The 14,633-nt window shown below is 39.7% G+C and overlaps 2 protein-coding genes across 2 annotated transcripts; both read right to left on the minus strand.

The window, feature by feature from the left end:
* Nucleotides 1-529: 529 nt before the first annotated feature.
* On the minus strand, nt 530-1,606 carry LOC115426850 (apelin receptor B-like). The gene has a single exon (XM_030145079.1). The coding sequence runs from the start codon at nt 1,604-1,606 to the stop codon at nt 530-532; it is 1,077 nt and encodes a 358-aa protein (XP_030000939.1).
* A 5,494-nt stretch (nt 1,607-7,100) lies between these two features.
* On the minus strand, nt 7,101-8,228 carry LOC115427037 (apelin receptor B-like). The gene has a single exon (XM_030145396.1). The coding sequence runs from the start codon at nt 8,169-8,171 to the stop codon at nt 7,101-7,103; it is 1,071 nt and encodes a 356-aa protein (XP_030001256.1). The 5' UTR covers nt 8,172-8,228.
* Between the last annotated feature and the right edge of the window lie 6,405 nt (nt 8,229-14,633).

Here is a 14,633-nt window from a genome sequence, read left to right on the forward strand (position 1 = left end):
AGTGGGGTTTTGATTTTTGTTTTTTTTAGGTTGTGATGTAACTGTGAAACTGTGAAACTTAATGACTATAGCACGGCTGCACAGTCAAACATTCATTCACACATTTAGATTCATCAAAATATAGTAATGTACCAAAAAGAAAAGTCAAGTAAAATACATTTGTCTTTTATCTTAAGGTTCTTTGCTTTCATTAGTCACTTTTCTACTGGAGATATACGCAAAACTTTACCAATATTTACTAAATGTTGAAAAAACAGAAGTGTGTAATGTCGGTTTTTCCATGAAATCACAAATGCGATGATTTTTTTTATTTATTATCGCAAGATGTCATGAGAAGTCATTCCATTCCGACAAACATAAATATCTGTCGTTTTGAATTTAGAACGCTTGTTACCTCATTCACGTGACTCTAGTTGTGCAAAAAGGTCTTTCCATTGCAGTTTTGCGCAATATACCATAAAACCACCTTTTGCAAGTGCTAAAAATTTTCATCGAAAAACGAGAGTTTTGGTGAAATTCTCGTTTTTTATTAGTCATACACCTTAGTGGCCAGAGCCTGAGCCTCTCTCTTCTGAGAGGACTGACAGCTGACAGGGCTGGCGTGCAAGGACTTTGACAGGTTGAGGAGGCGCAGACACTGGGATCTGAAGTGCAGGTCAAAGAAAGCATACAGGAAAGGGTTGAGGCAGCTGTTGAAGTAGGCCAGGCAGGTGGTGTAGGGGTGAGCTAGCAGCAGGAAGCGCAGGAAGGCACATGTAGCAGGAGCAAGGTCCAAGTAAGACAGGGCATCAGCACTCTTAAGAACATGGAAGGGCATCCAGCAGGCCGCGAAAACCACCACCACTGTGGTGATGATCTTCAGGAGCCTCCTCTTACGCTGGTCTTCCATGCGCAGAGTATTGAAGTGGCGGTTGATGGTGCATCCGATGAAGCAGTAGCACACCATCATGGCCAAGAAAGGTAGAAGAAAGCCCAGCACTGAAGATGAGATGCTGAGGCCAGCGATCCACAGGTTCTCTTGCTCCGTGGTCGACACCACCAGGCTGAAGTCCTTGGCACATAATGTGTGGTTGCTGGTTAGGTCGTGCTTGGTGGTCCGGAACAGCAGATTTGGTGTGGCCAGGAGACCAGACAGCAGCCAGATGACTTTGAGAGAGGCTTGCATATAAACGCGAGTGTGCTGGTGTGTGCTGGACCGGGAGTGGACAATGGCCAGGTAGCGGTCAAAGCTCATGCAGGTGAGGCAGAAGACGCTGGCGTACATGTTGAGCTGAACCAAGAAGCTGCTGATCTTACACAGAGCCACTCCGAAGGGCCAGTGGTAGCCCATGGCGGTGTACACAGCCCACAGCGGCAGAAAAACCACGAAAGTCAGGTCGGCCAGCGCCAGGTTCCCGATGTATATGTCAGCGGTGCGGCGCTTCCCCTTGGCTCTCCACACCATGAAGATGACCACCCCGTTTCCAGACAGACCCAGGATGAAAATAAGTATGAAGAACACCGAGATGACCGAGTAGGATGCTGTCCACTCATATAAGTCACACTTGGTGGAGTTTTCAGTCTCCTCATAGTCGTAGTAGTCGTAGGGACTGTCAGTTGACTCCATCCTCCGTCTTCAGTGTGACCCTTTTTGAAAGAAGAAGAACGTGTTTGATTCAAATAGATCCACTGGAGGTGACAGAACTCTGATGTCTGCTGCCCTCCTTTTATATACCACCCCCAGACTGTGTCCTCCCAGGTCCCCCCTGCCTCCCGGGTCCCCCCTCCCTCCAAGGTCCCCTCCCAGTGCCCACCTCCTCAGCGTTCAGAGGAACCGCCTCTTGCAGTGTGTCGACGCCCATTGTCTTCACCATTCATCTGTTTGTGCTTCAGTTTCAGTCAGAACAGCTGAATTGGACTCATCTGTGTCACTGCTGTGGTTCAGGAAGTCCATGACGTCAGCGCCACATTCAGAAACCAACATTGGGTCAAGTGGAAATGTTAAATGATGTCATTTAATAATCTAATACATTTAACTATAAGTTTTTAGAGTCAAAAACACAGGAATAAGAGCATAAAAAGAGAATAGAACCAAGGGCTTGAGCTCTGAACTCAGAGCTTTCATATAGGCTTTTTTTTAATAAAGTTAAAGTTGGATGTTTTAGAAATTAACTGTTGTCCTTATCTAACCTTGCTGACATACTTACTGGTACTTAATGATTTTATTGTCTGTGTTTTCTTCATGTATTACTGCTACAGATCATCATGTTCACTAAAGAACCTCTGAATGTTCAGATAAGACGTGACCCTGAAAACCTTCAAACCTCCATTTTACCAGATTTACTAGAACATATCAACAGGTGTAGACAAGAATTATAATAAATAAATAAATAAATAAATGAAAGTAAGTGTAAAAGTTTTTTTATCCTGATGCCATGGTCTAAATCCAGTATTTTTCTATATTTAATTCACTCATCATGTACGTAGATGTTCATTAAAGCTCAGATTAAAGTTGATGGTCTTATCAGCTGATCTGTCTTGGCGGAGGTCTGCGCTCTGAGTGCCTTTCTAGTTTGTTTGTTTGTTTATTTATTTATTTTGACCATATTATATGTTTCCATATAGTGCCATCTGTTTGTCAGAATGAAATTTAGGTGAATGTGGTTAATAGATTGGACCTTCGGTTGACTGTCATGTGAAGCAACAGAGTTTTGATGTTTTGCTTCTTCATGTCAATAACATGTCTGTTGTTAAAATGAAAGCATTTTTCTGAAGTTTTTTCAGGGTGTACTGTGGACAGTGAAATCTGTGAAATCGGACTAATTGCATTAGCATGTCAAAGTAGTTACAAAAATGACCAGCAGGTGTCACAGTCTAAGTGTACGTTCACCTAGCCAACACCACCAAAGGAATATTCAGCTGCAGTATTGAGATGTGAGATCTAACACATTACTAGGAATAGTGAAATAAAGTAAAAGACACACTATAGGACAGAATGGCTGTAAAAGCTCTGATTCCTGCAGTTTGAGAAAAGACAGATGTAATATGAACTTAACATTTTAGTGTTTACACCCCCTCATTAAAAAGTTTTACAACCATCCCCTCACACTCAAACAGGAGCACTTTCTTGAGTTGAGTACAATGCCCACACACTCTGACTCCCACAAACTAATTCTGACAAACACTGACAGTGGTTCTTGTTAGATATAATTTATATTTTTCTTTAATTTTTTTTTACCAAATGGAAGTTGTACAAAACATGCCATTAAAAATATTGGATTGTGGCACTAAGGAGATGCTCTGGTCTAAAAATCATATTCATCATACACATTATTGGTTAATAATAGTTACTCGGCAAAACACGTCACGTCACTTGAGCTAATTCTAAGAAAAAACACCTTTGAAAGTTCATTTGAGTTTAACAAGCGCCCTGGACACCTGTCAATCAAACCAACTGCATAGCTTAATCACAACAAATTTTTAGAAAGTGCGTCTACTTCTAACACCTGCACAATTAGGCTAGCATTTCTTGACCAAAAAAAATCCCTAATTTCATAATCTGTTTTTTCTGATGGACTCTCTTTACCACAATTTCTTTCTAAAGCTGTTAAATTACATCTTTTTCGTTGCACCCGACCTCTTTTCTAAGATCAACACATACAGGTGTAACCACACTCAACACACGAACCAAACCTGACTGTTCAGTACACCTAAAATAAAAATACAAGATACAGTTGGAAAATATAACTCAGAATATAACAACTTAGACCTACAAAAATAAAAAGACTCTTCAAGCAAAACAACCTGTAATGCAAAGATTAAGCAAACAACTTAGAATATTACATTTCTTCTTCTTCTTTTCCATTTTGGTTCATGATGTATGATGTGTGATGGTCATCTGACATTTTAGAACAAGTCACACATTCATCTTCCATTTAATACAATCCGTATCACACATCCATCCATCCAGCCAGCCATCCATCCATCCATCCATCCATCCATCCATCCATCCATCCATCCAGCCAGCCAGCCAGCCAGAAGCCTAATGATATTTCTACTATGTAATAAGCAGCTAAAACAGCCCAGTTTCAACTTTATGTGTAGATTACAGGCCACTGAACATATCACTGTAATTTGACCCCATTGAGAAGAGAAAGGACATAAAAAAAATACAGTCTGACAGTTGTAAACATCATCAAAAAAGATTTTTAATCCATCATCCATCCTGTGTATTCTGGTTTTGCAATAATAGTGCCTGGGATTGACTCCCATACCCTTGCAACCATCCAGAAGATTAAACAGTTCAGAAAATCAATGACTGATTTATACCCCTTCAAATCACCATTGTCTTTATTTCATGTCGTCATGTTAGTGAAATACGACAATATTGTGTGGTATGAGATGTTGTCTGTTGGAAAACATACAAACACATCCCTCATGACTTATTAAATATAAATTAAGGATGAATTATTTATCAATATTTATTGATCCTTTGACTGATGTAGTTTGCCATTTGGCTATCTCCATGTTAGCTTTTAGGAGCTGCAAGTGACCATATTTGGACAAAAGGGGCAGAGTTTCAGAAACCTGAGGGGTCAGAGGTAAGCAAATGCAAAATGCTGGCTTTTCTGGATTCAGTAAAACAGTAAACAGCAACATGTCATACAGACCTGTGACTCAAAGTCCAACACAGCAGACAATATGGCCTTCATCTTCCCTGACATCTTATTAATGAAGAAAAATTTTAAGATGGACCAGATCACCTAGAGGGACCAAGTAAAATAAATGATATAAATAAGATACCTGTGTATGAGCTTTGTTCTGGAGCTGAGGTCCTTGTCCCTTGGTCTAAATAGATCTGTAGTTCCAAACAGTGAGAAAATGAACTTTATATAAGTGTTACAGATGCCATTTTACTGTATTATCCCTGATGGAAGTACTTCTTCTAAAGAAATTTCCCCATAACTGTAAGGAAACATTTCATTTATTTTGATTGTGTTTGTAGTGGAGTTTTGTTTTTTGTTTTTTTTAGGCTGTGATGTAACTGTGAAACTGTGAAACTTAATGACTATAGCACGGCTGCACAGTCAAACATTCATTCACACATTTAGATTCATCAAAATATAGTAATGTGCCAAAAAGAAAAGTCAAGTAAAATACATTTTTCTTTTGTCTTTAAGGTTCTTTGCTTTCATTAGTCACTTTTCCACTGGAGATATACACAAAACTTTACCAATATTTACTAAATGTTGAAAAAACAGAAGTGTGTAATGTCAGTTTTTCCATGAAATCACAAATGCGATGATTTGTTTATTTATAATCGCAAGATGTCACAAGAAGTCATTCCATTCTGACAAACACAAATATCTGTCGTTTTCAATCTAGAATGCTCGTTACCTCATTCATGTGACTCTGGTTGCACAAAAAGGTCTTTCAATTGCAGTTTGGCGCAATATACCATAAAACCAGCTTTTGCAGGTGCTAAAACTTTTCATCGAAAAGCAAGAGTTTTGGCGACATTGTCGTTTTTTATTAGTCAAATTTTTATGCATAATTTATGTTTGCGCAATTTGAGGGTCAATGGAAAAGCGACTATATTGTCACCTTCCATTTGCCATTTTGCTGTTTTATTGAGTTTTACTCATGCACACAAACATGAAAAGTTTTAGTGTTAGGTGAGTATTTGTCATGTGCTGACCATAAAAACACATACACACACACACACACACACACACACACACACACACACACACACACACACACACATATAATGTACATGTCACATACATGCATTTTTATTTATTTATTTATTTTTTTCTCCACAGGTTTTTCACTTTTTTTGCCATGCTTTGTTTTTTTTGCAAATAATTTAATATCACAAATACATCAGGTTTCTTCAACTTTGACTCAGGACCAAAAATAAGCCTTTAAACAGTCAAGAAATAATGATTTGAGCTTCATCATCATAATTATTTTTGTGATGACAATAACTCTTTTAGTCTTATCACCTGGCACATCATCATCAGACATATGAAACTGCGATGTGCGTGTGTATGTGTGTGTGTGTGTGTGTGTATGTGATTATTATTATTATTATTTTTTTTTTCCCTCGGCCCAGTTTGCTCGGTTCTTGTGTTGGTCATTGTTTCCATTGTGGTTCTCACCATGGTTGTTGTTCGTGGTATTGTTGGTGTTCTCCTGTGGGAGTCTTCCCCACTTTCTTCTCCCCTTTTCTCCCCCCTCCACTATCTCCATCTCTCCTCCCCCTCTCAGAACATATTTCACTGAAGAACTTAAACCGAACCACCACCATGCAACACCCAGCAGTAACACACACACACACACACACACACCTATACACACACACACACACACCTATACACACACACACACACACACACACACAGACATACACACACACACATACACACACACACACACACACACACACACACACACACACACAGACGTTCCACTGGTGGCTGTGATGCAGGTTCTACAGACTGAACCACAGGGCAGTGGCAGATGTAACACCTCTAGTGCTTACAAGTGAAAACAAGAACCACAGCAGTAGTCCACTTCACTGCTCCAGGAGACAGGGTTCAGAGTTCAGGACTCAGTACTTTGAATAAAATCCGCAAGAGAGATGTTCTCAAACATGTGGTCCTCTACGTAACGTTCCAAAAACAGTCTGTTTTCTGCTTCTGCTCCAAACATCTCCATTACCTGTGGTTGGATCCTCAGTGGTCTTCAGTCAAAGTCCACTCATTCAGGAAGGGAGAATGGAAGGGACGTCCACAAACTGATGCAGACACACTGGGAGGTCTGGAAGAGTCTGCATTGTTTTTGCACAGTTACCTCCACCAGAAGGTATTGTGATCACTTTGCTTTGTGTGTTTGCTTGTTTGTTTGTTTGTTTGTTTGTTAGCAGGATAACTCAAAAAGTTATGGATGATGGATGATTTCAGGAAATTTTCAGGAAATGTTGATACTGGCACAAGGAAGAAATGATTACATTTTGGTGGTAATTGGGGGGGCAGATCTGTCTTGGCAGAGGTCTCCGCTCTCTGAGTACTTTTCTTGTTCATCTTGTCTTTCGCCTCCAGGCTTTACGCTCATCATCACACCTTTGTGGCCAGAGCCTGAGCCTCTCTCTTCTGAGAGGACTGACAGCTGACAGGGCTGGCGTGCAAGGACTTTGACAGGTTGAGGAGGCGCAGACACTGGGATCTGAAGTGCAGGTCAAAGAAAGCATACAGGAAAGGGTTGAGGCAGCTGTTGAAGTAGGCCAGGCAGGTGGTGTAGGGGTGAGCTAGCAGCAGGAAGCGCAGGAAGGCACATGTAGCAGGAGCAAGGTCCAAGTAAGACAGGGCATCAGCACTCTTAAGAACATGGAAGGGCATCCAGCAGGCCGCGAAAACCACCACCACTGTGGTGATGATCTTCAGGAGCCTCCTCTTACGCTGGTCTTCCATGCGCAGAGTATTGAAGTGGCGGTTGATGGTGCATCCGATGAAGCAGTAGCACACCATCATGGCCAAGAAAGGTAGAAGAAAGCCCAGCACTGAAGATGAGATGCTGAGGCCAGCGATCCACAGGCTCTCTTGCTCCGTGGTCGACACCACCAGGCTGAAGTCCAGGGCACATGATGTGTGGTTGCTGGATAGGTCGTGGTTGGTGGTCCGGAACAACAGAGTTGGTGTGGCCAGGAGACCAGACAGCAGCCAGATGACTTTGAGAGAGGCTTGCATATAAACGCGAGTGTGCTGGTGTATGCTGGACCGGGAGTGGACAATGGCCAGGTAGCGGTCGAAGCTCATGCAGGTGAGGCAGAAGACGCTGGCGTACATGTTGAGCTGAACCACGTAGCTGCTGATCTTACACAGAGCCACTCCGAAGGGCCAGTGGTAGCCCATGGCGGTGTACACAGCCCACAGTGGCAGAAAAACCACGAAAGTCAGGTCGGCCAGCGCCAGGTTCCCGATGTAGACATCAGCGGTGCGGCGCTTCCCCTTGGCTCTCCACACCGTGAAGATGACCACCCCGTTTCCAGACAGACCCAGGATGAAGATAAGTATGTAAAGCACCGGGATGATCGAGTAAGACGGTGTCCACAGAGAATAGTCACACTTGGTGGAGTTTTCAGTCTCCTCATAGTCGTAGTAGTCATAAGGACTGTCCGTCGACTCCATCCTCCGTCTTCAGTGTGACCCTTTTTGAAAGAAGAAGAACGTGTTTGATTCAAATAGATCCACTGGAGGTGACAGAACTCTGATGTCTACTGCCCTCCTTTTATATGCCACCCCCAGACTGTGTCCTCCCAGGTCCCCCCTCCCCCCCGGGTCCCCTCCCAGTGCCCACTTCCTCAGCGCTCAGAGGAACCGCCTCTTGCAGTGTGTCGACGCCCATTGTCTTCACCATTCATCTGTTTGTGCTTCAGTTTCAGTCAGAACAGCTGAATTGGACTCATCTGTGTCACTGCTGTGGTTCAGGAAGTCCATGACGTCAGCGCCACATTCAGAAACCAACACTGGGTCAAGTGGAAATGTTAAATGATGTGATTTAATAATCTAATACATTTAACTATAAGTTTTTAGAGTCAAAAACACAGGAATAAGAGCATAAAAAGAGAATAGAACCAAGGGCTTGAGCTCTGAACTCAGTGCTTTCATATAGGCTTTTCTTTAATAAAGTTAAAGTTGGATGTTTTAGAAATTAACTGTTGTCCTTATCTAACCTTGCTGACATACTTACTGGTACTTAATGATTTTATTGTCTGTGTTTTCTTCATGTATTACTGCTACAGATCATCATGTTCACTAAAGAACCTCTGAATGTTCAGATAAGACGTGACCCTGAAAACCTTCAAACCTCCATTTTACCAGATTTACTAGAACATATTAACAGGATTAGACAAGAATTATTAAAAATCAATCAATCAATCAATCAATCAATCAATCAATCAATCAATCAATAAAAGTAAGTAAGTGTGAAGGGGATTTTAAGGAATATAGTAACAAATGCTCCAGGAAAACATCTCAGACCCCACCTTTAAAGACCCAGAGTTACTTTAGAGTCAGTTCACAAATGAATGTTTCTCTGTATTTAACTTTTTTTTAAGTAGTTTGTCACCATTTATTATAATATTATCCTCAGTATTTCACATTTTTTCAGTATAAATCCTGTGTTTTTCTATATTTAATTCACTGATCATGTAGATGTTCATTAAAGCTCAGATTAAAGTTGATGGTCATATCAGCTGATCTGCCTTGGCGGAGGTCTGTGCTCTAAGTGCCTTTCTAGTTTGTTTATTTATTTATTTAGACCATAGTATATGTTTCCATATGGTGCCATCTGTTTGTCAGAATGAAATTTAGGTGAATGTGGTTAATAGATTGGACCTTTGGTTGACTGTCATGTGAAGCTACAGAGTTTTGATGTTTTGCTTCTTCATGTCAATAACATGTCTGTTGTTAAAATGGAAGCATTTTTCTGAAGTTTTTTCAGGGTGTACTGTAGACAGTGAAATCTGTAACGGACCAATTGCATTAGCATGTCAAAGTAGTTACAAAAATGACCAGCAGGTGTCACAGTCTAAGTGTACGTTCACCTAGCCAACACCACCAAAGGAATATTCAGCTGCAGTATTGAGACGTAAGATGTAACGCATTAGCAGGAATAGTGAAATAAAGTAAAAGACACACTACAGGACAGAATGGCTGTAAAAGCTCCAATTCTTGTAGTCTGAGAAAAGGCAGGTGTTGTGTGAACATAACATTTTAGTGTTTACACATCCTCATTAAAAAGTTTCACAACCATCCCCTCACTCAAACAGGAGCACTTTCTTGAGTTGATTATTGTACACAATGCCTACACAATCTGACTCCCACAAACTAATTCTGACAAACATCGACAGTAGTTCTTGTTAGATATAATTTATTTTTTAGTTTTTTTTATCAAATGGAAGTTGTATAAAACATGCCATTATAAATACTGGATTGTGGCACTAAGGAGATTGTCTGGTCTAAAAATCATATTCTCCAAAAATAAGGAACATGTTTATCTTGTTCAGATTCCAGCAAAATTCACATCATTATCAAACATTTACATTTCAGTGATTTTTTTTTTTTTTTTGCTCATGTCTCAATCACAGTATGATTTTATGCTGCTCTTTTATGCACCTCTGAGGAATAATTGCTCTAGTTGTACTAGTTCTTTTCCTTAATGACACAGATCACATGATTTTGCCTCTGTGTGCGCTTTTTCTAACTGACAGTTAAAACTTACAGCAGCATCTGTTAGAACACAGGGAGGCTGCGACAAAGAAACACCACATGTTTGACGTTAACTCACAACATCTGCAATATTTGTGCAGAAGTTTGAATCAGTGTCATTTATAGTTTAAGATGTTCCCAAAAAATGAAGTGGGATACAAATATTGAAGCAAGAAGTGTTAGAACCATCCAAGACGAAAAAATATATAGCTACGTAAATCCACAACTGTATGATAATGTAACCTGAATATAGCCCATAACATTCTGACACAGTCCTCTCTGTCATTAATTAATACTTCTTAATTTTATTTATAGCAAAAATGTTGGTAAATTACCACTTGAAAGGCAGATGGTGGTAAGTAGATTAAATACGTAGACTTTGTTTACAGTATTAGACAAATTAGAGTCATTTCAATTAGAGACACAATTAGAGTCAAATCAGAGTCATCCCTGCCTATCTTCAAGAAGCTCCTGAAGACCCAGCTCTTCCGAGAGCACCTCCTATCCTAGCACTTTCAAACATTCCATTTTAAATATTCTAATAAGGTTTTTCCCAGGACAACCACAGATTCTTTCACGATTATCTCTGGACCTGCTGCGGTGGTCCGGCCTCTTCCCTGCCCTCATCATCACCACTCACTTATCCTCAACCGCCTCCATGTGTCTCCCCCTACTCCCCCCTTCTCCCCCTCTCCCCCAGTCCCTATCTCTATCGCTCTCTCTTTTTCCCCTTCTCTACCCTCTCTCTCTTTAACCCCAACTGGTCAAGGCAGACGGCCATCCTCCAGGAGTCTGGGTCTGCTCGAGGTTTCTGCCTGTTAAAGGGAAGTTTTCCTCGCCACTGTCACCAGTCACAAGTGTTTGCTCCTGGAGGATTCTGTTGGGTTTCTGTAGAATTGACTTAGAGTCTGGTTTTGACCAACTCTATATATAAAATGTCAAGAGATAACTTTCTTGTGATCTGGCGCTATATAAATAAAATTTGATTGATTGAGTGATTTAATTGGTTTTCCCCTGTAAGTCGCTTTGGAAAAAAGCGTCTGCCAAATGCGTAAACATAAACATAAACATAAATTAGAGAAGAAAATACAATATTAGATACTCACTGCCATCAGAAATAAAATCCATGTCAGAGTTTAAGATGATCACCACCAGAACCAAAACCTGGTTAAAGACAGAACACAGTTGTTCTCATCTGTAAATAATGTGTATATTGTGTGGAAGAGTGAGTGAATAAATGCCTCATATCATATAAATGCAACACTGATTTATTGAATTGTATGGTATGATTGTTTTAAATGATGTACATGTTACATTGTACTGCAATGTTGTGGAAGAGCCCAACCAGGGACTAGAGTTGAGAATTAACACTAGTTATAAACTCTACATGCATCACATCAACTGTAACTATGTTTGACTACACTGTCCCTGTCAAACAAACTAACTAACTAACTAACTAACTAACTAACTAACTAACTAAATAAATAAATAAGTGTAGGTTTTGCAAAATGTTATTTGATGCCAATTAATGTAAAAATGTTCTCTCTCAGGCTGCAGAAATAATCTTATTTCAGCAGTCTGATTAGCAACACTATACAAATGCATGTAATGTATGAATAAAGCCTGTGGTCTGGACCCAACTACAGTATTTTAATGTACAATTGTGCAATGTCCATTCATAGCAATCATAGTTCACTATAGTTTGTGGTCATAAGGTTTTTTAAAACTGAGTGTGTGTGTCTAAACTTCCCCTTAGAAATGGAATGTGTCAGTAATACATAACTAGTTTTATAACATTCAGTTCCCGTTAGAATGGATGTGTTCTTTTGACAAAAAGAGGAACTGGAACTTCTATGTGACTCTGTTACTTGGAGTTTGTCTTTAATCTGTGCACAGCACTCAGCAAAAATAGAGGAACTAATGAAATCACGTCTTGAGATACTTGCATCTCCGGTTAAAACCAAATAGTACAACAGAAATACAATATGAAACCATGTGGGTGTTTCTTAAAAATGAATCATTTCTCGCAAAATGAAACTGTGACTCTTTACCTTTATTGACCAGATATGAATTTACACCAGAAAAAAAAAAAAATTAAAATAGAAAAAATGAAAACTGTGTTAAGTTTCTATCCGTCCATCCGTCCGACATCTTACTGAAGAAGAAAAATTTTAAGATGGACCAGATCACCTAGAGGGAGGGAAAATAAATGACATATGTAAGATACTTCTGTATGAGCTTTGTTCTGGAGCTGAGGTCCTCGTTCCTTGGTCTAAATAGATCTGTAGTTCCAAACAGTGAGAAAATGAACTTTATATAAGTGTGTTACGGCCCCTGGGGTCCTCTTGGGGGAGCTATGTATGTTTCCAGCTCTTGTCTTCCAACAGGCACCTGATGAGGAGACCAGGAACACCTGTGGCGCCCAGAGTTCCTGCCCTTAAATAGTCTGCCTGTAGTCTTCTCTCTAGCTCTCTCTCTCTGCTGAGCTCTCTCGCTCTCTGCTTGCTGCCCTCACAGGTCCTTGGTTTGTAAGCTCTTGGGTTGGTTATGTTGCTTTGATATTTTGTTCTGTTTTGCACTTTTCAACACTCACATCAGCACACGTCCACTCATGCACACCTACACTACTGACATTATTGATGGCTCATTCACATTCTGTAAAATACTTTAGTTTGTTTTTCCCTAATTTGGTCTAATTTGGTTTAATTTGGCTTAATTTGATTTAATAAAATATTCTTGTGTTAAACTTCATTTATGGTGTGTTCCCCTTTTATGTTGTGGCCTCTGAGCCAGGTCATAACAAGTGTTAAAGAAATTTAATTTCAGTGGGACTGATTTTTGTAGTGTTTTTGTTCCTGTTTTTTAGGCTGTGATGTAACTGTGAAACTGTGAAACTTAATGACTATAGCACGGCTGCACAGTCAAACATTCATTCGCATATTTAGATTAATCAACATATAGTGATGTGCCAAAAAGAAAAGTCAAGTAAAATACATTTGTCTTTTGTCTTTTAAGGTTCTTTGCTTTCATTAGTCACTTTTCCATTGGACTTATGCGCAAAACTTTACAGATATTTACTAAATGTCGAAAAAACAGGAGGGCATAACGTTGTTTTTTCAATTCAATCACAAATGCGATGATTTGTTTATTATCGCGAGATGTCACAAGAAGTCATTCCATAGACATGGTGACAAACATAAATATCTGTTGTTTTGAATCTAGAATGCTCATTACCCTGTTCATGTGACTCTAGCTGCGCAAAAAGGTCTTTCCATTGCAGTTTTGCACGATACACCAAAAAAACCACCTCTTGCAAGCGCTATAACTTTTCATCAAAAAACAAGAGTTTTGGTGAAATTGTCGTTTTTCAATTAGGCAAATTTTTATGTGCAAGTTATGTTTGCGCAATTTGAGGGTCAATGGAAAAGCAACTATTGTCACCTTCCATTTGCCATTTTGCTGTTTTATTGAGTTTTACTCATACACACACACATGAAAAGTTTTAGTGTTAGGTGAGTATTTGTCATGTGCTGACCAGAAAAAACACACACACAAAACTTTACATGTCTTGTAGATGCATTTTTTTTTTTAAACTTTTTTTTTCTCCCACAGGTTTTTCAACACGTTGGCCATGCTTTTTACAAATAATTTAATATCACAAATACATCAGGTTTCTTCAACTTTGACTAAGGACCAAAAATAAGCCTTTAAACAGTCAAGAAATAATAATTTGAGCTTCATCATCATAATTATTTTCGTGATAACAATAACTCTTTTGGTCTTATCACCTGGCACATCATCATCCGACATATGAAACTGTGATATGTGTGTGTGCGTGTGTGTGTGATTTTTTTTTTTTTTTTTCTCTTCCCTCGGCCCAGTTTGCTCGGTTCTTGTTTTGGTCATTGTTTCCATTGTGGTTCTCACCATGGCTGTTGTTAGTGGTATTGTTGGTGTTCTCCTGTGGGGATCTTTGCCACTTTCTTCTCCCCTTTCGTCTCTCAGTACACTTAGGGCTTTATGAGCCCTCCCTCTATGTATGTGTATACAAGCAAGGAATGAATGAACATGTGAATATGAAGTTGGAGATTGTTACTTAAACACGAGCTGTAATTAAAAAGTTTTGGGGGGTGGTGGTGGGTTTAGGAAAAAAAAAAAAAAAGAAAGAAACTGTGATGTTTTTTTTTCCTTCTATTATACTAATCTGTATGAAAATAACTAAGTACCTAGACTAAAATGCAGTCGCTGCAAAATCTGCACCTGTTTCCCCATTAACAAAAGTATAGCAACAAACACACATGTCTGAGTGCCAACTGTGTTCTAGAGGGATTTCAACCAAACAAGTCTCTCCTGTCAAATCCAGTTTAACCTGAAGACTGG

This window comes from Sphaeramia orbicularis, chromosome 10 (assembly GCF_902148855.1).
Source record: "Sphaeramia orbicularis chromosome 10, fSphaOr1.1, whole genome shotgun sequence".
Lineage (NCBI taxonomy): Eukaryota > Metazoa > Chordata > Actinopteri > Kurtiformes > Apogonidae > Sphaeramia > Sphaeramia orbicularis.